The following is a 25,448-nucleotide window of genomic DNA, read 5'->3' as shown; positions in this document are numbered from 1 at the left end:
TCTGGACAACCGAGACCATATCTTGAAGAAGTCTGGCAAGCCAAGCTGCCCTCCGGGTACACCAATCAGGAATGGCTGGAAATACAAGAAACTCACAATGGAGAGACTACAGGAACCTGGTTTGAAGTTCCGTCTCCTTGTGTTGTTATATGAGTGTCAGTGGTCTCCACTCAAACTCCTCAGGCCCACTTCAACCTCAACTCCAACAGCTGGAGAGGCGGTGAACTGGAGGCGGTGAAAGTGCACATAATAGGGTCTTGTCCGAACCAGATTGAACATATTCTGGCAATAAATATGCCAGATTATGTGTAATATGATATTTTAGCAGCTGAAATTTTAGTGAAAAGATAAAAACTTGGAATTTCGAGGGGCCTTATAGCTATGGTGACTTTCCCCATTGGAATCTGCAGCCCACCTGTAATGAGGGCGTTAGTCTGACGGCCCCTCCCCCTCACTACACCCTACCGTTCTCACTGAGGCTCCCTGCTTTTTCTTGGGTGTCACTTTGAACCCTCATCCATAATAAATGCCCTAACTTCATTCCTTTCTTCTTCTCGCCTATCAAGCCCTTCGTGTCTGTCTCGACCCCCTTCCTTTCCCTCACCCATACCACCTCCCACACTCCCCTTCCTCTGACTTGCCTTTTTCTCACTCTCTCGGCCGCCTCACCTCTTTCCCTCACTCATTCCAAATGCCCGGTAGTCTTTTCTTTCGTCTCCTCGTCTGCTATGCCTTATCTCTTTCTGTCACATCCCTTCACCTTTTTCCCTCATACCTGCCAAAGTTTCTCTTTTCTTTTTCCTCTCTCCAATTCTCGTTCAACCTTTAACCCCTCACTTTTTTCCTCATCGTTCCACATGTCCCATCGTTTTCCCTTGATTCTGTTTTTTCTGCCATTTTCTCTCCTTCTCGACCCCTCGGCTCTTTTGCTCTCACACCAAATACCCAATTTCCTTCCCTTTCCTCTCTTCGTCTGCGACGCCCACTCCTTTCTGGTTCTCTCTGGCCCCTCTCCTCGCGTTCAGTCTGTCATCCTCATCTTCCCCCATGCAGGGGGCCTGCTTTGGGACTCTGTGATCCAGACCAGGCTGACTCCAGCCTGACCCAGGCCTTGTTTACAGTACACCGCCGGTGCTTACAGGGTACACATGTCTGAGAGGGGCACGGCCTGTTTGTTTAGCATTAGAAACACAACCGAGCTCTGTCGGCAGATCTACTACTTACTGTCTTACCTGTTCTTGGAGGGGACTGGAAGAGCTCTGACAGGATCTCTGACAAAAAGTAAGTCTATGCGTTCTGTCTGTCTGTCTTTCATAGTATGTCAGGCAACTAACCTTGCACTTTTTAACGTATTTATTCCCAAATAATTCATTTGATATTTTTGATTAGACCTATATCCTATGAGCATTTAGACCCGGCCTGTAAAAGCTCCTTAACTTCACCGTATACCTCGCGTGCTGCTGAAAGGCGGTAACATTAGCTATAGGTTGCGGGATAGCGCCTTCTTTGGTTTCTCGGCGCATGAAAGGGCATGATAACGGTATCCCAGTGCGTAGCTGTGTGTACTTGTAGGGCACAAGGCATCATCTCTGGGCAGTACCCGCTGGATAGGATGAGAAATGCGGCCCTGCACCCCGATAGAGGGCAGAGACAAGAGAGGTGGTCCTCGGCCAAGTCGATTGGCTGCGTAAGCATGGGCAATGAGTTCTAATCTCGGCTACGCCACACTGTGTGATCCTGGCAAGTTGGGTTATTTTCGGGTACCTGGGAGGACTTTAGGGTAAAAGTGGGTATGAGTCCTATGTGTTTGCTCTGGGACCAGGGCTCGTGAGCGGTGCACTGTGGGCTGGAGGGGCGCTCCAAGTGTACCCTCAGTGGGAAAAGAACTTCAGTCCTCAGCACACTCGGCAGTGGTGGCAGCTTTGAATCAGAGATGCAGGGTACACCTTTTTCATGTTCTTGCGTTGACAAGGACTTACTGGCCTAAAGTTCTGCCAAAGTTGTGTTGCCACGCCCCTTCTGCTTTTTTCTGTGTACTTGACCAGCATAGGTGTGTATGATAGGTGTACATGACCAGTGCAGATGTGTATGATAGGTGTACATGACCAGCACAGGTGTGTATGATAGGTGTACCTGACCAGCACAGGTGTGTATGATAGGTGTACCTGACCAGCACAGGTGTGTATGATAGGTGTACATGACCAGCACAGGTGTGTATGATAGGTGTACATGACCAGCACAGGTGTGTATGATAGGTGTACCTGACCAGCACAGGTGTGTATGATAGGTGTACATGACCAGCACAGGTGTGTATGATAGGTGTACATGGCCAGCACAGGTGTGTATGATAGGTGTACATGACCAGCACAGGTGTGACCAGCACAGGTGTGTATGATAGGTGTACATGACCAGCACAGGTGTGTATGATAGGTGTACATGACCAGTGCAGGTGTGTAGGATAGGTGTACATGACCAGCACAGGTGTGTATGATAGGTGTACATGACCAGTGCAGGTGTGTAGGATAGGTGTACATGACCAGCACAGGTGTGTATGATAGGTGTACATGACCATCACAGGTGTGTATGATAGGTGTACATGACCATCACAGGTGTGTATGATAGGTGTACATGACCAGCACAGGTGTGTATGATAGGTGTACATGACCAGCACAGGTGTGTATGATAGGTGTACATGACCAGCACAGGTGTGTATGATAGGTGTACATGACCAGTGCAGGTGTGTAGGATAGGTGTACATGACCAGCACAGGTGTGTATGATAGGTGTACATGACCAGTGCAGGTGTGTAGGATAGGTGTACATGACCAGCACAGGTGTGTATGATAGGTGTACATGCCCATCACAGGTGTGTATGATAGGTGTACATGACCATCACAGGTGTGTATGATAGGTGTACATGACCAGCACAGGTGTGTATGATAGGTGTACATGACCAATGCAAGTGTGTAGGATAGGTAGATAGATGCTTGTGTGAGCCAGGGAAGCATCTGGACTGTATGGGGATCTCTCAATGGAATCCATGTTGTATTGTCACTGACTGAATGTTGCACAAACAGGACTGACACTGCACACTGCTTGCATTTCTGAGGCTTTTGTGGAACAACAGACCCTGATATGTAGGAGGATGGAGAGAGAGCTGCCTGATGAAGTGCAGGCGTGACCACGTGCTAGGGTTCTGCCTCTTGTCCCTCTCCACAGTACAGCCATAACTCTGGAGGGAGGCTGCGAGAGGGTGGAGACAGCACTATCTTTTGTAGAACCGGATGAACCCTTCAGGTGTGGGAATGCCTTTTGTAACCCAGAGACGCTAACCCAAAAAATGATAGTTGTCTGGTGGGTGGGCGTCACTTCTCTTTGTGCTCACAGGGAAGGAGGCCTACAAGGAAGGCATTCATTGTAGGCCCCCTCATCACCCCTCGGCTGCTAAAGCATCACCTGAAGGAAAACCCTGTCTCTACTCTGGGGAGGAAAGACACAAAGGGGCCGATTCCAATCCTGGAAAAATTTTCTCCGTACGAATCGTATCCGGATTTTTTTCCGTCCGAATCGTACAAGTACCGTACAAACTGGCAAGTACGATTCGCATGGGAAAAAATACATACGAAGCGCATTGGGAAAATTCCCCCACACGTCCTCGGATCGGAAAAAGTGTCCGACACGTCCCCGGACGATTTTACGTATGAATCGGAAAAATGAAGTCCGAGCGCGCAAGTGCGATCCATCCCATCCGTCCGATTGTACAACCGCATGGAAAAAACACCGCATGGAGCGAACCTCAATAGCAACCATGGAGACATGTGCCCGCATACGCGCCGTCCCCCCCCAGCCCCCCGTATGTACGCGCCGTCCCCCCCAGCCCCCGTATGTACGCGCTGTCCCCCCCGAGCCCCCCCGCGGATGGACGCGCCGTACCCCCAGCCCCCCCCGCGGATGGATGCGCCGTACCCCCAGCCCCCCCGCGGATGGACGTGCTGTACCACCAGCCCCCCCTTGGATGGACGCACCGTACCACCAGCCCCCCTCCGTGTATGTCCGGTGCAGACCCCGACCCCCACCCCTGAATGTACAGAGCGTACCCCCACCCCCGTATGTACGGTGCGGACCCCCAACCCCCGAATGTACGGCACGGACCCCCACCCCACCCCCCGAATGTACGGAGCATACCCCCACCCCCGAATGTACGGTGCGGACCCCCACCCCACCCACTGAATGTACGGAGCGTACCCCCACCCCCGTATGTATGGCGCGGAGGGCTGCGCCGTACATACGGGGGTGGGGGTACGCTCCGTACATTCGGGGGGTGGGGTGGGGGTCCGCGCCGTACATTCGGGGGGTGGGGTGGGGGTCTGGGGGTGGGGGTACGCTCCGTACATTCGGGGGGTGGGGTGGGGGTCCGCGCCGTACATTCGGGGGTTGGGATGGGGGTCTGCACCGTAAATTCGGGGGTGGGGGTACGCTCCGTACATTCGGGGGGTAGGGTGGGGGTCCACGCCGTACATTCGGGGGGTGGGGTGGGGGTCCGCGCCGTACATACGGGGTGGGGGTACACTCCGTACATTCGGGGGGGTGGGGGTCCGCGCCGTACATTCGGGGGGTGGGGTGGGGGTCCGCACCGTACATTCGGGGGTGGGGGTATGCTCCGTACATTTGGGGGGTGGGGTGGGGGTCGGCACCGTACATTTGGGGGTGGGGGTATGCTCCGTACATTCGGGGGGTGGGGGTCCGCGCCATACATACGGGGGTGGGGGTACGCTCCGTACATTCGGGGGGTGGGGTGGGGGTCCGCACCGTACATTCGGGGGTGGGGGTACGCTCCGTACATTTGGGGGGTGGGGTGGGGGTCCGCGCCGTACATTCGGGGGGATGGGGGTCCGCACCGTACATTCGGGGGTGGGGGTACGCTCCGTACATTCGGGGGGTGGGGTGGGGGTCCGCACCGTACATTCGGGGGTGGGGGTACGCTCCGTACATTTGGGGGGTGGGGGTCCGCACCGTACATTCGGGGGTGGGGGTATGCTCCGTACATTCGGGGGGTGGGGTGGGGGTCCGCACTGTACATTCGGGGGTGGGGGTCCACACCAGACATACACGGAGGGGGGCTGGGGGTACGGCGCGTCCATCCGCGGGGAGTGCTGGGGGGACGGCGCGTACATACGGGGGGCTGGGGGGGGACGGCGCGTACATACGGGGTGCTGGGGGGGGTACGGTGCATACCGGGCCCCCAATTCCGCTCGCATCGCGGCGTACTTCGCTTTTCCGGCAATTTTTGGGTGCCGTAAAATTATTGCCGTCCGGACTGCTGTCGGTTCGAATCGTACTTCCTGGTTCGTGAAACGCAGCATGAATGCGTCCCGACGTCACGTCGGCGCTTTTCCGGATCACATTTGTATGTATATTTTCGTCGGTTGGTGTTTTTTACGATTCGTACGGAAATGGTGTTTCCGTGCGAATCGTACTTGCATGTTTGTAATGTTTTTTTCCCGGGTACGAGTCGGACGGAGAAAACGCTCCGACCGACGGTTCGTACCCGGTTTTTCCAGGATCGGAATCGGCACCTAAGTAAGAGAACTGCTTCAAACCAGCTCCAGAACAGAGCATGAGGAATCAGCAACCTGTGTCTGGAGAAGCAGCATAAGAGAAGGGCAGACCAGACACAAATGTGCTAGAATTCTCTTGACCAGGATTGGTGACCTCCGCAGAGTGCCTGGAAACATCTGGGATCCACAGGTAGTGTTACCAAAAGCCAGTATCCCACAGGTGAGGAGACATTCCCCGAAGAAATCTGAAACTATTTGCCGGTAGCGAGCTGTGGGTCTGCTCTGGAGAGGGGACTGCCTGGCCTGCTGAGAGAGAGTGGAGAGAGTATCCATGGAGGAGGAGGTCTGCACAGAGGAGCTATCCAGCCACAGCAGCCTCGAGGAGCTGCGCCCAGAAGAAGGGGACTGAACCTTACACACGCTGCCAGTTATAGCAGCAGCACAATTACCAACCATCACACTCGAACAAGGGTGACAATTCGGACTATTTCAGTACCCCAAAGCTATAATAAAGGCTTGGCGGCAGGTAATAGTCACTTTTAATGTATATTGAATTATTAATTAACTGTTTAACGCTCCGTACATTCGGGGGGTGGGGTGGGGGTACGCGCCGTACAATTGGGGCGGTGGGGTGGGGGTCCGCACCGTACATTCGGGGGTGGTGTGGGGGTACGCTCCGTACATTTGGGGGGTGGGGTGGGGGTCCGCGCCGTACATTCGGGGGTGTGGGGGTCCGCACCGTACATTCGGGGGTGGGGGTACTCTCCGTACATTCGGGGGGTGGGGTGGGGGTCCGCACCGTACATTCGGGGGGTGGGGGTACGCTCCGTACATTCGGGGGATGGGGGTCCGCACCGTACATTCGGGGGTGGGGGTCCGCACCGTACATTCGGGGGTGGGGGTACGCTCCGTACATTCGGGGGTGGGGTGGGGGTCCGCACTGTACTTTCGGGGGTGGGGGTACGCACCAGACATACACGGAGGGGGGCTGGGGGTACGGTGCGTCCATCCGCGGGGGGCTGGGGGGATGGCGCGTACATACGGGGGGCTGTGGGGGCCTTAGATACAGGTAGAACTGCAGAGCTGCTGTGACGTGAGTCTGAGAAAACAAACAAGCTCTGGAAGGGACAGTAATATTCAGAGTAATGGGGGGCTGAATTATGCGCCAGGAAGAGGCACATTTGAAACATAATGTGCCATTCTGAGGCAGTATCATTTCGCTGCCGTGTTATTATGTAAACACATATGATGACCATCTGGGCAAAGCCTGCGTCTCATTAGCACGAGTTTAACGCATGAATACATTACAGAAAGTAGACCTGGTAACTTTAAAGCAGCTGTCATCTCGCTGCAGAACGTACAGCTATGTTTGTGTGTCTTTTCACTCATTTTAGCTAGAAAGACATTGTTTATGTTGACATCTGCAAATTAAGCAGCAAAATGGTACATTATGTCTCAAGTGCGGTAGGAAGCGCCGCTGCCATAGTGTTTCATAATTCCATAATCCCAGGCAGTGGTCTTGGTTTTATTTCACGCTCCCGTGACCCCCTTTAATGGTATTCACATAAAACAACATTTTGTGGCACCTCCTGTACGCCGTGTTATGATCTTTCACTCTAACACCTTAGAAAGATATCTTTTATTTCATGGAACATTTAAGTGACAATGTTTCCACTTTGGCGCGTGAAGCTGCGTGAATGTTTATGAATGAGGCGTGAGCAGTGTGCTGAGTTTCGGGTGAGAGGAGTTTGGAAATGAGGGGTATGTTTGCTAATGGCATTAACAGAAGCTCCCTTTACTGCACACATCATTACTTTGGCTTGAGAAAACATCTGTGGGACAAGTACTGATTTGACCTTCAATACAAGTGAAGCAAGACTTCAACTCCCACAATGCATCTGTTTCTAATACAAAACGCGTTTCCGGCTGACATGGAGTGAAGTGGCCATCCGGGCCCTGCGAAGAATGAAAGTTTCAACCAGCCCTGCAGAAATTCAAATGTTCGCCCTGAGCAGTTTCTGCGAGCCTTTGCAGCTGTGGATGTGTAACCCAGATAAGATCCGTGCAAAGATTGGAACTTGTGATCTACCTTCGACACCTGCATCTCTGCAGCAAATGCACGAACCCACTTAGCTCTCTTACTAGGACGTGACCTGCAGCCTGCACGCAGGGCACTACAGCAGATACAGTAACCAGCCGGACTACCTTCCCAGCACTGACGGCTAGGGCCAGCAGGGTGCACACAGATCTCCGCAGAGGGCAGCTTAACCCACTGAGTTAGCCTGCCACCTGGTACAAAGGGCCAATACCTGTAACAGGTAAGGTTGTTTAGTGGGCTGATGTTCCTGCTGCGGGCTACATGAAAGTCACAGCTTCAATTCAGAATAAAGTACCGTTTCTACCGCACTTGCTTGAATGTTGGTGTTCCCAGACTGGAAACGCCTCCTGACCCATCGGGATGAGCCCCTGAGACATGAAGTAAAGCCGCTGTGAAAGAGAAAAGTAGCCCCTCATCTTCATATGCAGGGGTTTAGGACCAAACCCCCCGCATTCCGTTCCATGCGATTTATCATGCCATTTTCCTTAATATCTCAAAAAGTGCCTAAAGCTATGTCAAATAGAAGTTTATACCATCAAGGGGTATCATGGTGGGTTAAAAGAATCCAAATGTAGAATGCGAGTGTTTACTCCAGAATATTGGGAATCAATCCATCCATCCATCCATCCATCCATCCATCCATCCATCCATCCATCCATCCATCCATCCATCCATCCATCCATCCATCCATCCATCCATCCATCCATCCATCCATCCATCCATCCATCCATCCATCCATCCATCCATCTATCTATCTATCTATCTATCTATCTATCTATCTATCTATCTATCTATCTATCTATCTATCTATCTATCTATCTATCTATCTATCTATCTACCCGCACCTCACCCCATGTCCACTTTTCTGCCTCACGATTGATGGCGACTATTGGTCAGTTGTGATCTCTAATCCAGTCAGTTAGGTCTAAAGATGTACTCATATTTGACAAACTTTGGCTAAGCATTTTGAACTCTACTGTGCAGGATTTTGTGTCTGCACTTGAAAATTCAAAAATATCCCTCCCAGATTTAGTAATTAATTACAGAAATTAAATCAGATTCCACGGTAGGTTGGTTTTACAGAATCAAATCACCCAGAATGCTTTTCTTAATAAGGGAAGCAAGGATGACCAGCATTTAGTATGGCATTCAGTAGGACACAGCTCCTATTGGGACGCCTTCCCATCTGTGATACATCAATATATATGAGATTTCTTGTTCACAGATGGGCGGTCATGCAGTATTCTTCTGCTCTTGACTTGCAACAGAGAGGTCTGCACCTTTCATACAATCTGTCCATTTGTTCAGCAGCCTTCGTGCTGTCATCAATACATAAAGTATTCTAATACCTAGTAATAACATATTTGTGTAATTGTACCTTAAAACCACCTAATCACAACTAGTTCGATGGATTCTTCTGTCTTTTTAGGCTACTTACTACTAACTTACTGGCTATTTCAACGCCCTCTCATTAAATCTGCGTAATGCATTTTACAGCAAATTCCACTTATCATCTAATAAGTGTGTTTGAACCAAACACACCATGGTGCGTTAGTGTAAGTAAACCTGATTTTGTGCAAAGGAGACATTTTTTCCATGGTGCTCTCAAGAATGTACTTTTTGTTTCATTTTACGAGGTGACGTCACATTTTCAGAAGTTTATTATTTATTTTTGCTCCAGACTGAGTAAATAAATTACAACGTTTTTATTCTTAATTTCTAGGATTATTGTTATAGTTCGTTGCAAAACTAATTTTTATCTATCTGGTGCAAGATGAAAGACGTTTTTTGGATAATATCAAACCTTTGCGCTACATTAAGAAGGGATCTTCAAAACAGAAAGTAATCTTTTTGTGTGACTTTGTGAACAAGTAAGGAGAAACTGTAATCCCAGTCATCTTGGGGTTGTATGGGGGGCCTATATCTTCCAAGTCAACAACTCACTTCAGTTCTCCTGGGGGGCTATTCACAAACTACAATTTGTAGTAGGGTGACCACCTGCCATGGGGGCAAATTCTGGACAGTGACTATAAAAATTCAGGGCAAAGGATCACAATTCAGTACAAAAAATCAGGACAAGCGGTCAGTTCAATGGACACATCTGAGTAGGTCAAGCAATATTATTACATTTAAATTACTAGGTAACTGACTCAAGTAGAAGACAAGATTTATTTAGTGTCTTTGGTATGTAATATACAAAGCTTCATTGAGCAAACAACCATATGTAGCTAGATTTATAAAAAGATTGAAATACTATCAAACGTATGCACAGTATAGAAAGACTGCCAACATAAAGGACAGGTGTCCCTAGAATCTGCCCCCTTATCATGAGTGATAGCGCGGGAACCAGTGCTCTGCGAATGAGCGTTGATTCCTGTCATAGGCAGTCGTACCATTGCTATATATTACACAAAAGAGGGTGAGAAATGTGGAATAAGTGGTAGGAGTTGTTCTGTGATTGTTTCTAATAAAGCTCGTGGGTGCTTCAGGCAGCCTCCTCTCGGCGCTATTTGTTCTACCACTGCCTCCCGCAGCCTACAAAGAACTCAGTCCCTGCTAGTAACTTCACGGTCTTGGACTAGAAGAAATGCTGCATTGCAGAATGATAAAACGCAAACGAGCACACCAGCGCTGTCAAAAGCAATACAGGCCGACTGCACTGTAAAGCAATTAAAAGAGGATTGTATACGATTCATGAATATCAAAGAATTTAACAGGTAATGACAGTGTGTTCGTTTCAGTTGTATAATAGTTCCTTGGGCATTTAACCGGAACTGGTAGTGTACACCTAGACAGCCAATAAAAAGAAGATGATGCTAAAATACTCCTGTGGGCAGATCAGAGATGTGATTGACAACGTCTCAGGCCAATGGCTGAAGACTCCAGAGACTTAGGGCCCGATTCTCAAAGGGCCTCCGCACTCGTGGTGGAGGACCCGCAGTCGTAGTGGGGGCCCACACTCGTGGCAGGACCTCCGCGTTGCAGTTTCTCATTCCGGAGGTCCCGCCACAAGTGCGGGCCCCCACCACGACTACAGGCTCTCCCCCACGAGTACAGAGACCCTTTGTGAATCGGGCCCTTAGAAACTAATGCCTGAAGGAGGCTGAACCAAAGCCCCTTGAAGTAAGTGTAAAATACAACGTGCTCATCATGAATGGTACTAGAACCATTACAGGTCAATCAATCAAGTAGTATTTGTATAGCGTGACCAATCACCAAGGGGGGTATCCAGGCGCTGTGCTGCAGGTATCAGTCGAACTGCCAGGGCTTGAGTCCCTTCCTACACTGGGTCAGAGAGGGTGCAGTGCGGAGGTGGAGGGTGTTCCAGGCTTTGGCAGCGAGGTGGCAGAAAGAGAGTCCCCGGAGCGGCTTTGGTGGATGCGTGGTATCTGAGCGAGGGCGAGTTTTGCAGAGCGGAGGTTTCTGGTAGGCTGATAGAAGATCAGGCAGTGGTTCATGTAGGCTGGTCCTTGGTTGTGGCGGACTTTGTAGGCGTGGCTCAGGAGCTACCTCAAATCTAAAAACATGAATTAGAGATTGAAAAGGAGCACATACATTAGCACATACAATATTTTTTATCAAATCCTTCCTCAGCAGCTCGAAAATGTTATTAAAACAAAAAACACAAGTTACTTTCAAACCACCATGGCCAGGCACTGGCCATCAGTCACCCATATCCAGTAGTCTAGTGGCTGCAGAGAAACACGCATTCTATGTACTGTGCTCTCTCTGGCTGCAAGTCTTCTCTTGATCCCTGTCACACACAGACCATCATCACAGGGTGTCTCGCCAGCCGGCCAGCCTCCGAGGCAGCATGTCAGCAGTGCTGAGCGAAGGTCTTTGAAATACAAGTTCAAAGCTAGTCCAGACAAGACTGCTGCACAATACATCTATTTCACATCACGTGACTCAGACTAGCAGCACAAGCCTCCTGTTTAACATCACGTGACTCCGGCACACAGAGGTGGCTCCTCCACAATGGCGGGGGAGGGGGGCAAGGGGGAGGTGTCACCCCGCTGGTCAGAGCCAGGAGCTATAAAATAAAGTGATATTTGATTATCGTTTTATTTTTAAGCCACTGGCTCAGCCAGCGTGTGCAGGGATGGGGGAGGAGGAGTGCTACGTGAGCTCCCTAAGTGCTCAGGTGTGTTTGGCCAACCATCTCAGGCCGACCAAAACACACATGCACACTTAGGTTTCTCTAATCCAGCTGCATTTAACAGTCGGGCTGCAGAAAGCCCACAGACTCCCTCGCCTGAGTGGAGCATCTTTCCAGCCCGCTCAGGCCAATCCCAGCGCTGCTCTCTTTCTGGTCCCAGCATGCTCTCCTAGCAGCAGAGCGTGCAGGATAGGGCAGGGAGTCTGTGGCGTGGTTCCATTATCTGCAGGGACCAGAAAGATCCAGTACAGAGGCGCGTTGCTGAAGACGACCAGCAGCAGGTAAGTTAAACTTCTTATTATTATTGAACTCCATCCCCCTCCCCCCTGGGCTCACCCCACCCGCACTCCCCCGTGCCCCCGCTCCCTGCCCCACCACTTTATTTATGTGGCGGCTGCCGCAGCTGGCACACTGTAGAAGGTGGAACGGTGCTTAAATTACGCACAAATGTTGACTGTGTCAGATCAGTAACATACATTCTGCTCAATTTATGAACAGCCTGTGTCATTAGAAGACAGGTGTTCACCCTCACAACAGGAGGACATTCACGAGAGCTACACTCATTACAAGAATGTAATTCTACCACATGATGTGATATTTATCGCACATGTAATCTAGATGGACGTCCGTCGCTTCCTCTTTGCTAATTTAAAAAAAATGTTTTAGGCCTTAAAATTCCAACACAGTCTTCAATCAAATCTACCCTATTGGCTGATGCAGATGAAAAGATTGAGCCTGGTACAGAAGCATTTTACAAGGCAGGGAAGTGTGCTATATGGGATGGGTAATTATAATCGCATTTATATAGCGCTTACTACCACTGATGAGGCGTCAAAGCACCTGTAGCACTAGGCAAGCAAAACCTGTGGTAGCAGGATCCGAGGCTTGTCAGATGCTCACTTGGATTGGATCACAAGAAGCCAGGGGGCATTGTGTGTGTCCAAAACTAACAGATGCTCTGAACATACCGCTGGTGTTTCTCACAGACCTTCCTGGTACCTATATGGGCTTCGCAGCTTATTTAAATCAACGTGCAAGCCAGAACCCCATCACTCCTGGCCAATACTGCATCATAGTGCTCATGTAACCCATAGGCTCAGCAGAAAGGTTAATAATAGATGTTTTAAAAGGTGGCCAGTAAGCATCAAAAGTTTGTTCAGACTGAGGTTCTGTGTGTAGCCATTCAGCTCAAATGCCACCCGCCCTTCCTAATCCTACAAACACACCACAAACTGCAAGGCAGATTTGACATGATCCGATATCCTGTATGCATAGCTGTGATCTATACTGACTATATATGCCCACACCAGCTCCTGTCATTGGCCTTCCTAGAAACAATAGGGATCATCCTGACCCAATCACCCGGAGGCGAACTGTTTGACTGCGGAGAATTCAATGGTGTTAAAGGTCAATCGTCCGACAGGTAGAACACCTGTACACACACACACTCTTAGGAGTCCTTCTCATTCTTGCAGACTTTGCCACACCCCAAATTGCTCATCATGAAAACACATATGCAGGTCAGAGGCCTGTCAGATCATTCCCCACCTGCACTCATGCCTGACCTTGGTGGGCAGAGCTAATGGACTGGGTGGAGACTAAGTTCATGGTGGTTGACCAACATTAAATGTATGGCTCAACCAGAAATGGACATTGACACTCAGCCACAAAGCCTCTGGTGGATTGGCTCTGCCGACTTGCCCAAATTGAAGGCTTTGGCTGGCCTTGAGAGAAGGAAGACAGTGTTTCACTCTATGCAGGCGATCTCCTTTTGTACCTCCAATATCCTGCCTTGTCTTGTTCATGAGTCCTTCAGATGTTGCATACATGCAGCAATTTTCAGGCATTATCATTAATACACTCAGTGATCTACCCAATCATGGGAGATACAGCAGCGATGCACTGGACCTCTGGATTTAAGGCTGCAGCTGATGCGTTTACACCCCTTGGAATATATGTATCATAGGATGAAAAGACTAAGGTGCAGGGAAACTTGACTCCGCTGTTGGACGATGTCCTGAAGAACCTCCCATATTGCTCCCACTCTGCGTATCCTTAATGGGAGGAGCCCCCATATTCAAATAAGTGTCACTCTCTCAAACGCTTTAGCAACTACAAAATTATCCCCACCTCTTCACTGTGACATCTTTAAATGGCTCAAAGACATGTTGAGATTATATATATGGAATGGGCATAATCACAGCGTGTCCATGAGTAAATGCATGATGTCCCCATAGGATTCAGGTTTGGATATAGCTAACATGCTATTATATGTAAGTGAATAGGCAATTGACATCTCCCAAATGTTGGTTGCCAATGGCTGGATATGCAGCCGCACCTCAGACCCCAGCGGTGGTCCATGGGGGGAGTCACATCCTATGTACTTTTACAAAGAGGCACCCCTCCAGTCTCTCGTCATTGACCTCCAAGGAAATGTGAATGTATAATGATGCATAAAGTGGGATAGATGCACCACAAGCAAATCTACGATGTGGCTGGACAACCCTATCAGGTTTCAGGAGCTGTGACATCAAATGCATTTCCAAATTAGAGGACACTGTGGTGCAGAAACGTGCCTCCTCATATTCCCACCTACAATCGGAATTCTAGCTCCGTAAACTTCCTGGTCAGAGACTCTGCTCTCCGCCACAGCAGCTCCACTGTTGTGCCGCTGCCCACTACACCTCTCCGTGAAGGTAGGTGTTCGAGACCCTTCTCCACCTGCAGTCTCCTGCCTGCACCTCATCCCTGGTGGTCCAGTGGGAGAGCCTTGCACTTCTGCTGGTCCGCTGGTGTCTGTCTTCGTGTTTGTGCCCGTTTTTCTGTTTTTTCTCTGTCTGTCTTTTTGTTTTGTTTTTTGTTATTGTGCCTTTAATTTTCTGCCTTTAATTGTATTTGTCTCTGTACCTGTACCCTTTGTTTGTACCCTCCGTGCCCATTTTTTGCCTTCCTTTTCCTGCCACTGATGCCCCCGCGGGCCCTCCCCCTACCGGTTCCCAGTTCCCACCTCTCAGCTGCGCTTCCTTTCCCCTTTCCTATTTAATGGCGGTCGCTGCGTGGCCAGGTCGCTGGTGAGACAAAGGCAAGCCCGTCTGAACCCGTCTGTGACCCGACCGCGCCCAGTGCAAGGGACCCTGGTTCTCTGGCCACCCACCGCTACGACTCAGCTGCCTTCCTAGCACTCAACCCTGTAAGGAACAACTACTATCAGCTGTCTATGCCGAACACCACCCAAAGCCAGTTCTCCTGCCGACACTGCCGACAAACCTCCACCATCCGCCGCACCCCCACGGCTGCTGCCCCCATGCTGGAAGCTAGCACCCCCGGAGCCCTGAGGTGCATCCTCCTCAACGTGTGCTCCCTGCACAGACATGCTGTAGAGATCTGGGACCTCCTCAACACCCTCTCGCCAGATGTCGCCTTCTTCACGGAAACGTGGACCAACCCCTCCTCGGTCCCCGACATCACCACCGCCATCCCCAACGGATACAAGATTCAGAGGAAGGACCACACCAACCTCCCAGGAGGAGGACTCGCCATCGCACACAAGAGCTCCCTCCGACTCACCACTTCCAGCATGAGCAACCCACCCGTCTACCACCAAACTCCTCCATTTCCATATCCAGGTCAGCCCCAGAACGACCCTGCGTGGCACACTTGCCTACCGACCGCCCAGACCTCGAACTGTGTTCTCCACTACTATCACCGACCTCATTGCGCCCCACGCCATTACCTCCATGGAGTACTTACTCATCGGAGACCTCCACTTCCACCTCGACAACCTCAGCGACCCCAACTCTGCTACCCTCCTGGACAACCTCGCCAACCTCGGACTGAAACAACTTGTCACCACCCCTACCCACAAGGCAGGACACACCCTTGACCCAATCTTCGCAGGAGGCAACAACATCCACTTCAGCCACACCACGCAACCCTCCTGGATGGACCACCACTGCGTACACTTCCACATCAACAAACCCACTGCCCCCAATCCTGCAACATGCCCTCTGTGAAGGAACTGGAGCAAGGTCACCGAGGAGCACCTCAACGCCACTCTCAACCACGATGCCCCCCCACCTCGACCAGCGCCAACTCCGCAACCAACGAACTTCACAGATGGATCACCAACTGCGTAGACAAGTTCATCCCCCTCCGCAACCCCGAAAGACAGTGCCCCAGGAAGGCCACTTGGTTCACTGCCAACCTCCAAGAATCCAGAAGCACCTGCAGACGTCTCGAGAAGAATTGGAGAAACGGCAAAACTTCGGAAGACCGTACCACATATAAGAACACCATGACAGAATACCACCAACTCATCAGATCCACCAGACGGACCTTCATTCAAAACAAAATCCACGCCAATGCCAGCAACACCAAGGAACTCTTCAACTTCATTCAGGAATTCACCATGCCCCTGAGCGAACCCACGGATGTCAGACCCTCCCAGGACCTCTGCAACAAACTCGGCTCCTACTTCCACCTGAAAATTAGATCCCTCCATGACAACTTCAACGAACAGACACCGGACACCCAGTCCACTCCTCCCCCCAGCAACGACAACCAGCCAATCATCTCCTCCTGGACCCTGGCCACCACTGAAGACACCGCGTGGACCCTGAAAGGCATTCACTTAGGAGCCCCCACGGACCCCAGCCCTCTGCACATCTTCCACAGACCCGCCGCCACCATTGCACCTGAGCTACGACGCACTGTCAACACCACCTTTGAAGCTGGCACATGCCCCGGCGACTGGAAACGTGCAGAAGTCAAGCCCCTCCTCAAGAAGCTCTCAGCAGATCTGACGGACCTCGAGAACTGCTGACCCATCTCTCTCCTCCCTTTCGTCACCGAGAAGATCGTCAACGTCCAACCTAGAAATTCATCAAAGAAAACTCCATCTTTGACCCCTCCCAATACAGATTTCGTAGCAACCACAGCACCGAGACCACTTACTCGTCACCACAGATGACATCCGCACCCTCCTCGATCTAGGCCACACCGTGCCCCTTATCCTACTCGACCTCTCTTCAGCCTTTGACACCGTCTCCCACCGCACTCTCACGGCCAGACTCCACAACGCCCTTGACTGGCTCCGCTCCTTCCTCACCGGCAGAACCCAAAGTATCAGACTTTCGCCCTTCCTCTCCAAACCCACAGAGATCAACTGCGGAGTACCCCAAGGCACCCAGATCATCCTCTCCCTCACTAAGGACCCCCTCACCACCAGACTCAACTTCTTGGAAGGAACGAAGGACGTCGCATCCTGGATGACCAGCAGCTGCCTAAAGCTTAACTCGGAGAAGACAGAAGTCCTTATCTTCGGACCCTCCCCCTCTGCATGGGACAACACCTGGTGGCCCACCGCCCTCGGCAGTCCCCCCCCTCTGATCACACCCAGAACCTCGGCATCATACTCAATTCCTACCTCTCCATGACCCGACAGAACAAGACCGTTGCCTCCACCTGCTTCAACACCTTCTGCATCCACAGCAAGACCTTCGAATGGATCCCCCCGAATCAAGAAAGACCATCACCCATGCACTCATAACCAGCAGATTGGACTACGGAAACGCCATACTCTGGGATCAACAAATCTCTGCTCCGCAAGCTCCAGACCATACAGAACACTGCAGCCAGACTTGTCCTCGGCATCCCACGACACAAACATATCACCCAACACCTGCGAGACCTCCTCTGGTTCCCCGTCAAGAAAAGAGTAACCTTCAAGATACTCACCCATGCCTACAAATGCCTCCTCAATACCGGACCCCAATATTTCAACAAAAGAATCTCCTTCCACGTACCCAAGAAAACCTCCGATCTGCCGACCTAGCTGAAACCCTGCGCATCAGCAGAGCCAGAACAGGTCGAAGCGTCTTCTCCTACATCGCGTCAAAGACTGGAACGAGCTCCCGATCAATATCAAACGTGCCCCCACTCTTCACATCTTCAGGAAGACCCTCAAGACCTGGCTTTTCGACTGACCGGTGCTGCACCCTCCCCCACTCTACCCCCCTGCACCTTGAGATCCCTACGGGTGAGTAGCGCACTTCACAATTACCTGATTGATTTATTGATTGAATTCTTTAGGTACTACCTACAGCTTTGCCATGCAATCTCCACATACCTAAAAGTCATCAACGCCCTCTAAAAGTTTATGCCACTAGAAGCGAAACTATTGATGGTTGAAATGGAGAAGCAATGCCTCCTTATTCCATTTTGATACTTTGCGAAGCTTTGGAGGTCCACTTGGGCCACTTGATGAATAGGAGTGGTGAGACACATTAGGGGTTCTAAGGGAGGTGACAATCTTGTCCCAATTCAAATTTTTCTAATTTAAGAACAACCACTGTGTCTACGTGATATGCAAGAAGCTCTGGAACGTCTGACATGGCTCCTCCATTCTATGCTGCAATAGTTGGGGAGATTTCTTGAGCTCACCTGAAAATCTGCCCTGCTCAATACTCCTCTGGACATTAAATCACATAGATACACCAGAGTATTTCTACACATCTGTATCATATTGGCTAAGTGAGATATTGCATGCAAATGGCAGGATAGGATATGATTCCCGCAGACCTTGAAACTTGAAGCAGGGGGCTTAGACCACTGCATGACAGTTGAGATCCCAGTATTCATGCCCTGGGTTGCCCTCACAAACACCAGAAAATATAGGATTCCTAAGGGTTCTGCAATGGAATTATTTAAAATGTCTGATGTAGAGGGCATAGAAAAGGGCTAACTGGGAGAATTGTCAACTGAAAAGTTTGTCGGACCTTCCCATTCTTAAAATTACACTGTTGACACTGATTTTTCTACATGAATTTTCAGGTTCAGATGATATTCTGCATGACCATGCAAGGATTAGGCGTGTGCCAAATTCGGGAAAACTATGTGAAATATAAATCTGTCATTTAGGGCTATATTTCAGTGCAAAATACACACATGTGCTAATTGTGAGTATGCGAATGCATTGCACCCTAAAAAATAGCACCAAAATACAAGTCCTATAATCAACAGCTACTTGTGTTCTGGTCATTCGCATTGTTCCTGCACTCCTGTGGTATAATATTTCCATGAATGCAACTTAATTACATGACATGGAATAATGGTTTCGTTTCAGGAATTTCATGTATCAAGCGTAATTTGAATTTCCTAAAAATGATGCTGCAGTAATTTACATTTTTAAGGGCGGTTATGTAATGTAGCGCTGCACACTAAGGGCCTGATTACTATGTGGACTGAAACAGCTATGACTGTCGGTCGGAGCCCTTCAGCCCTCATCGTAATCGACTGGTCGGATTCCTTTCCGACCGACCTCTTTTGATGGGGTCGGTCGGAAGGGAATCCGAATCATATTTACAAATGGCCTTCGACAGGCTCGGAGAGCGCATCCACCATTCAGAAAGCCTTCAATAATCTGGCCAAGGGATTACGATGGCAGATTCCAAAAGCCTTTCTGTGCTGGCCTTTCCAACACTGAAAGGCTTTGGGAATCTGTCTTTGGGGACCCCCAGCAGGACACCTATGGGTGCAAGGCCCCCGAATGACAACATATGGGGCACCTATGGTGCCCCCCGTTGATCCCTGCACCCAGTGGCAGGCACCTTGTGGTGCCTACCACAGGGTGCAGGGATGAACTGCACCCCTGCTCTTTACAATGGGAGCATGCAATCCAAACGTAATATTTGTGTCAATCCTGACTATGCTGACTGACACCACGGATCCTAGCTGTGTGTGAGTGGAGTCAATATGACTAGCAGTGGCTTCAGGAGACTGTGTACGTGGCTGGAAGGAAGCGTTTGTGGTGACCCTGATGTGCAGAGGGCCTGGATGAATCTAGTCACAGGAAAATACCATGGTGTGTCATGGAGATACGAGCAGCTGCTGTGCAGGCAGGGCCATATTGACAGTATTATAGACCCCCGGGCAAAGTAGTGCACTGGGCCCTGCGTACACAACCACTCACAGGAATAAAAATGGTTAACTGAAAATTAGTGTTAAATTCTGGTCTGCATGGGGCCCCTATGCTTGTGGGGCCCCGGACAACTGCCCCGCGTGCCCATGGTTTAAGTCGGCACTGATGAGGGGAGACCCTGTTGCATGGCCTACATTTCTGGCCCCCTAAAACGAGAACGGAGGGCAGAAAGTTGTGATTCCCTGTGATAGAACCAGGCTGAGATGGGCCATACCAAGAGATGGGACGAGACCCCTGTGGACCCAAGAGCTGGGCGAGTCAGCATTAGGTTGGATCAAAGCACAGCTGAGCAGTTTTCTTTCCGGGTTCTCGATCCTCAAATCACCTCTGCAGATTCAGAAAAGGTGGAAGATGAGGAGGAAATTATACGTACCCAAGTCCACTGAACTCGTTTGAGGCAGTAAGTGCGTGACACATTACAGGTTCACTATCATAGGGCCACAAGTCCCGGTGTCAAACAGGACATAGCAGGACAACGCACCATGATTTGAGTGGGATCTGTGCAAGTCTTCCATGAATCAATGTGCAGAAACAAGGACATTAGGCCTGCCCACTCATCTGTAGTGTTTCTGACGGGGACATACAAAGATTAACCCTCACACATAGGCGGTAAAGCTCTCAGACACACTCACAGGATATATCACTGCTTTGTCACTGTGCTGCCCACACCCTAGAATATATCAGCAGGTAGCAGCGGTGCCTCTCTGCAAAGAAGTCAATGAGTTCAAGAGACCTGGGACCTGATTGTGGAGACTCAGAGGCTCACCAGAGCCAGCCACGACTGGCAGAAGTATGGCTGATTCGATTATCGCTGTGTGTGTGCGGTGCACTGCTGTACCCTGGAAGCTCTGACGGCCATGACCTGTGCCCTGATATAAATAATGTAGCCAATGACACACCCTATGCTGGGGCCCATTTGTTCAGAGATTTTGTTCCATGATAGAGACCCGAGAGGCGAATATTGTACAGCGTGACCGCCTGTTCATCAAGGTATGCGTGGTGAACCATCCAAGGCATATAGGTAGATTGTTCAAATAATCACAGGATGATCTGTTAGTTCATCCATATACATTTCAAATGAAAGTGTCAATGAAGATTGTTTTTGTGCAGGGAGGTGTCCCTTCCTGCACTGTAACGCAGGCACCCTTGGAGCATGGTGCATGAGTGCCTGCATTGGCGCTAGGTTGCACTCCAGAGGAGAGAGAGAGCAGGAATGAGCCATATCTTAGTAATATGTAGCATTCCTGCTCTCTCCATTTGACAGCAGTTTTTCTCGCTGTGTTGTGTTGCATGAAAAGTTGTAAATCTGGGCCCCTGAAGGCTTAGAAACAAATCGTTGTATCGTTGTGGTTCTCACACAGTGTTACTTCTGGTTCAGACCCATGTGAAGCAGGAGTTCAGAGACATCCTGCCTGTCCAATAAGGCCCAAATGAAGACATCCTTTACATATGTGAGTCAATGTGGCAGCCTCCTAGTTGCCCCGAGGTACCATTACGAAGTGGGTCCAAAGCGCAGGACTCCTCCTGCCAGAGGAGCTCACCTTAGAGCGAGGGTCCATCACGTCTACCTGTCAGATGGTCAGATGGCTCTGATGTCGGAATCATGAGCCGGTTTGTTTGTTGCAATAGCGGTCCAAAGTGCACTTATATTTTCCAGAAGGCTGGCGGCCTGACACCAGAACTATTGACTTTGCCAATGCCTATTTTCATTGTATTCACTGTCAGGCAAATATAGTTTGGTACATCAGCCTTTAAAACATTCTGACAAAGTGAATCAAAAGTATTTATAACCGAAGAAGGGAAACGCTTTTAACTCCTGCTCTGCATAATTTACAGTCACATAAAATATATCCCTATCAATTAAGTATATTAATAGCACCAAAAATCCAGCTGCTATCATGGTTGGGAAGATGTCTGTACCTTCGTGCGACTCAGAGCTCACTAGTGATAGAAATAAGAGCAGTTGCAGCCCTGCCAAGTACCATGCATCAGGCGTTAGACTAACGCATTTCAGGGCGGTGGTCCGCATCACCACACTGAAATGTATTGTCACATATTTATAGGGCCTCCTCAGCAAGTCGGAGCGCTGCTAATTAGCGCCACAATGGCTGAGCAAAGCTCTTAGCTGGCAGCGTGCTGCGTGCGACAGGCTTGGGGGCTGGGTAACTCAGCTCGTTCTGGGCTGGCAACAATGCAACATTTCACCTGACCGGCACATTCGGGTTCACTGAGAGCTGATGTCCCGACAGTAAGTCTCATCTCATGCTCGTCGTTCGCCCAATCGGTAGTGACGAGGACAGCTGGACACATACTTATAGGCAGGCCCTGCCACGACACAGTTTAAATTTGACAGCCAGCTAAGCCGGGCGAGCGCCACTGGAGCTCGCAATGCGTTGTGCTATGAGGCCCGGCTTGGGCTCAGCGGCCTAATGATGCGGACCGCAGCAGCCACTGTCTCGCCCTACTGCAGTCCAGTGCAGTCTGGGGCTAATTTGAATGCCACTGCTACGCGAGTCAGAATCATGTCGAGTTTTCTTCTGGACCTGCCCTGCCCGGGGTACATCACAGCTGGCCCGTACCATCTATCAGGCCAGGATCTCGGTTACCGACAGTAAGTGTCACTGAACTAAGTTCTTCCAAATTGAGCGCGCCATCATTCAGAATGCAAAGTAAGTTACAGCTGCTGAGCTCTGCACAATTGCACTGCAGTTACTATTCTGCCTACAGTCTGCATAATAAACGTCCTATTCTGTAACACTTCAACAGAAAAGAGGGGCAGCCTCGGGCCCTCTCCTCGCATGTCAACCTGATCTGGCCCCGTGTTCTAGCAGCTGTAAAGGTGTAATGCCTGTGTGCTAGTGCACTACTGTAGAGATGGGGGATAGGGTAAGGCCCATGGACAGACAATGTCAAGCGGCACCATTTAAACTGACGAGCCGGTGTGCATATCATGGCCTAGCCCAAGGTGTAGTCTGCCAGTCACCGCCGTGGCCAACCCATGCCCTTCTGTTCCAGTGTTGCAGGTTTTGATTTGTTAGGCCCATTAAAGACCCAGCGCGGTGCACATTCCACCGTCCTAAGTCATCCAATATGCATATGAGGTCACTCTCCAGCACCTCTCTCTGGTCACACCTCTGGACCTTTGCACCATGCAGATCAGGCCACGTCCAACGGGATCGCCCAATTGAGAGTTTCCTGTGCCAGCCTGCCTCTATGGAGGGTCCCGCTTGCCCCCAGTACTTAATTGACTCCTGCAGCGGGCACAGCTCTAATTTGCGTTTTCCCAGCTTGGCCGCAGCTTACCTACCATATGTTACCTCCTGTGATCAGGCTCGGATTGGTAATGCCGGTACTCGGGCAATGCCCAAAGGGCCGGTGTCCAGTTCCATCTGTGGGCTGTTTTTTTTAGCAGTCTGGGGGGCCGATTTGGGTGGCTTCTGCATTGTTCGGCTACCGCCTGTGGGTGCCTGAGTGGCCTTTCTGGAGGCAGATGGGCGTCCATTACCTCCCTTTTATCAAGGGGCAGAGGTGTCACTCCCTTTCTCTCACTGAGCCAACCCATTAATATATGCATATCGAGCGGGGCAGGGGGCCTGAGCAGAAGTGGCCTCACTTGTTTTCAGGTGTGTTTCACCAGAGTAAACTAATCTGCGCATTTCCCTCCTCCCTTTTTAATAAAATTTCGCCAAAGCAGTCTTTTGCGGAAAGACAATATGCAAATGTGGGTCACTTTTTTTTAGTCTGCTCGGGCCAATTTTAAATCCCAATCCAACCCTGCCTGTGATGCTGAGGGCAGATCCGAATCGAAGCAGGCCGCTCGGTCTCTTCTTGAGTGGGTGCTCTGATGCTGCCGCCTGTCTACCCTCAGGTCACATTCTTCATGTTCCCCTGGCCTTTGCTCCTTCCCATCATCTGCACAGCTCCAGGCTCATCAGCTCGTGTCCAGCTCCAATCAGGCGGACCTGTGGTTTCTGAGCCTCTAAATCTTCATTCCTCTGGTGCACTATGGTGCAAAAGTTGCCTGTTTGTGTTTTCTCCATCTTTCGCAGTTATATGCTGCGTCTCTGCAGCTTCTTGTGTGTGTCTACAGGGCAGATATGGTCGAATATTAAGGGCGCAGAGGGAGAGCCTCCCTAACTTGTGTATGCCATGTTTGGCTGTTAGCCACTTCCTCCCTTAGCTTCAAAAGGATAACAATGCTTCAGTGTCATGTTGTCACACATCTCTTTCGTATTAATTTACTTGTAGGGGAGTGCATGTCGTCATTCAGCCCTGTTACTGTAAGCAAAGGTGCATCTGAGCTCTGCATTGCAGTCACTGTCTGCAGTCTGCCCCGCTGCGGGCAGCAGTCTGTGCCTCTCTCTGTGCTTGTCATTGTTCCAAACCCTTTTTAGGTCTCGCCTGCGTCGCAGTGCATGCGCTGCTCGCTCTGGCGATTTTCTGTCGGGTTTCTTTGGAAGTGGGGTGGAAGCTCCACCCAGCCTCGCTTTCTATTGAAAGTAATGCTTTTGTGTTCCCTCCCTGTCTCCTTTAGGCCCCGCCCATCCGAGTCCTACATGAGCACGCTCTCCACTCTGCTGAGGAGCTGCGGCACGGGCACGCTCTCCACTCCTCTGCGGCGCTGCACTGCAGGCCCGGGCCGCCATCAAGCAGGAGCCCGAGTGCAGCAACCTCTCCTCGTTATTCCGTGCAGTCCGCATCTTTTCTGGCTGTCTTGGAGACAGTCCTGTCCTCTCTCTCTGTTATTTCATCAAACCCTGTGAATTCTGCTCCGCAAAGTAAACATTGGGAGGTGCTAACCGCATCCCCTGAAACAAAACTGCACTTCAGTTGGGGATCTGGCGGAGAGCAGAGCTCAGCAGAGTCTCTCCCAGCTGCTGCTCTCCGTACTGCTACTGTGCAGACACTCCGGCGGCAATCCCTCCAGCCAGCCACCTGCCTGAGCCCTGGCTGCGCCCACCCAGCTCTTTGCTGGTTCTGAAGGACTCCAGGTTCAGGCCGCGGCTTCAGCGAGGTCCATGCTGTGACGAGAAGTTCACCGATACCATGGCGAGGGGAGTTGTGTGGCAGACCCTACTCTGTCAGTTCCTGGCTCTCACTGCCTCTCGGGCGGCGTATGGGTTTACGGACAATACTGTGGAAAAAGTCTGCAAGTCCAAAGGATCCTGGAGCCGGATCCTGCGCGTCCAGGGAACACGAAGGGAAGGGTACAACAATTTCAGCCTGAGGGTGGAGAGAGACCCTGAGTTTTACAAACCAGGAGCCATCTAAGTGGCATGTTGAGCAAAGTGTGTGCACGTGCGTGAGAAAGGGGTCAGGTGAAGATTCGGGGCACGGGAGCGAGAATTACACAGTTGCTCCCTGCCCTACAATGTTACACCTGTTTCTTTGCTGCTCTACTTAATTTTGATCCATAACAGTACTCATGATTGGAGTTTCATTGTTTCCGTGACATCAGAGATTTCTGATACCATAATTAAACGTAGATGTATCGCACAGTCTGCTATTAGGGTGGCCTTGCAGCGCTAACGTGATTACAGTTTTCTGTACTCGCAGGCATACTATCGAAGCCATCCTCTCAAAGGCAAGACAAGATGATACAACGTTTTCAAACTTCTTTTCTACACCACAGTAATATTCACTGTGTTTTTGAAAA

The 25,448-nt window shown here is 50.5% G+C and overlaps 1 protein-coding gene across 9 annotated transcripts in view; it reads left to right on the top strand.

The window, feature by feature from the left end:
- The first annotated feature begins 1,099 nt into the window (after positions 1–1,099).
- LOC146809176 (uncharacterized) overlaps positions 1,100–25,448 on the top strand; it is a 134,124-nt gene continuing 109,775 nt past the window's right edge. For 8 of the 9 annotated variants that reach the window (XR_014966346.1, XR_014966345.1, XR_014966343.1 and 5 more), the window contains exon 1: positions 1,100–1,281. Coding sequence is in view for 2 of the 9 variants with exons in the window: in XM_085615968.1 (XP_085472094.1) it covers positions 1,149–1,281 (133 nt within the window). In the remaining 7 variants the exon portion in view is untranslated. The remainder of the gene's footprint in view (positions 1,282–25,448) is intronic. The other variant, XM_085615969.1, reaches the window with a different exon arrangement.

The sequence above is a fragment of the Triturus cristatus genome, chromosome 7 (assembly GCF_964204655.1).
Source record: "Triturus cristatus chromosome 7, aTriCri1.1, whole genome shotgun sequence".
Classification (NCBI taxonomy): domain Eukaryota; kingdom Metazoa; phylum Chordata; class Amphibia; order Caudata; family Salamandridae; genus Triturus; species Triturus cristatus.
This window is presented reverse-complemented; position numbering and strand designations above follow the sequence as displayed.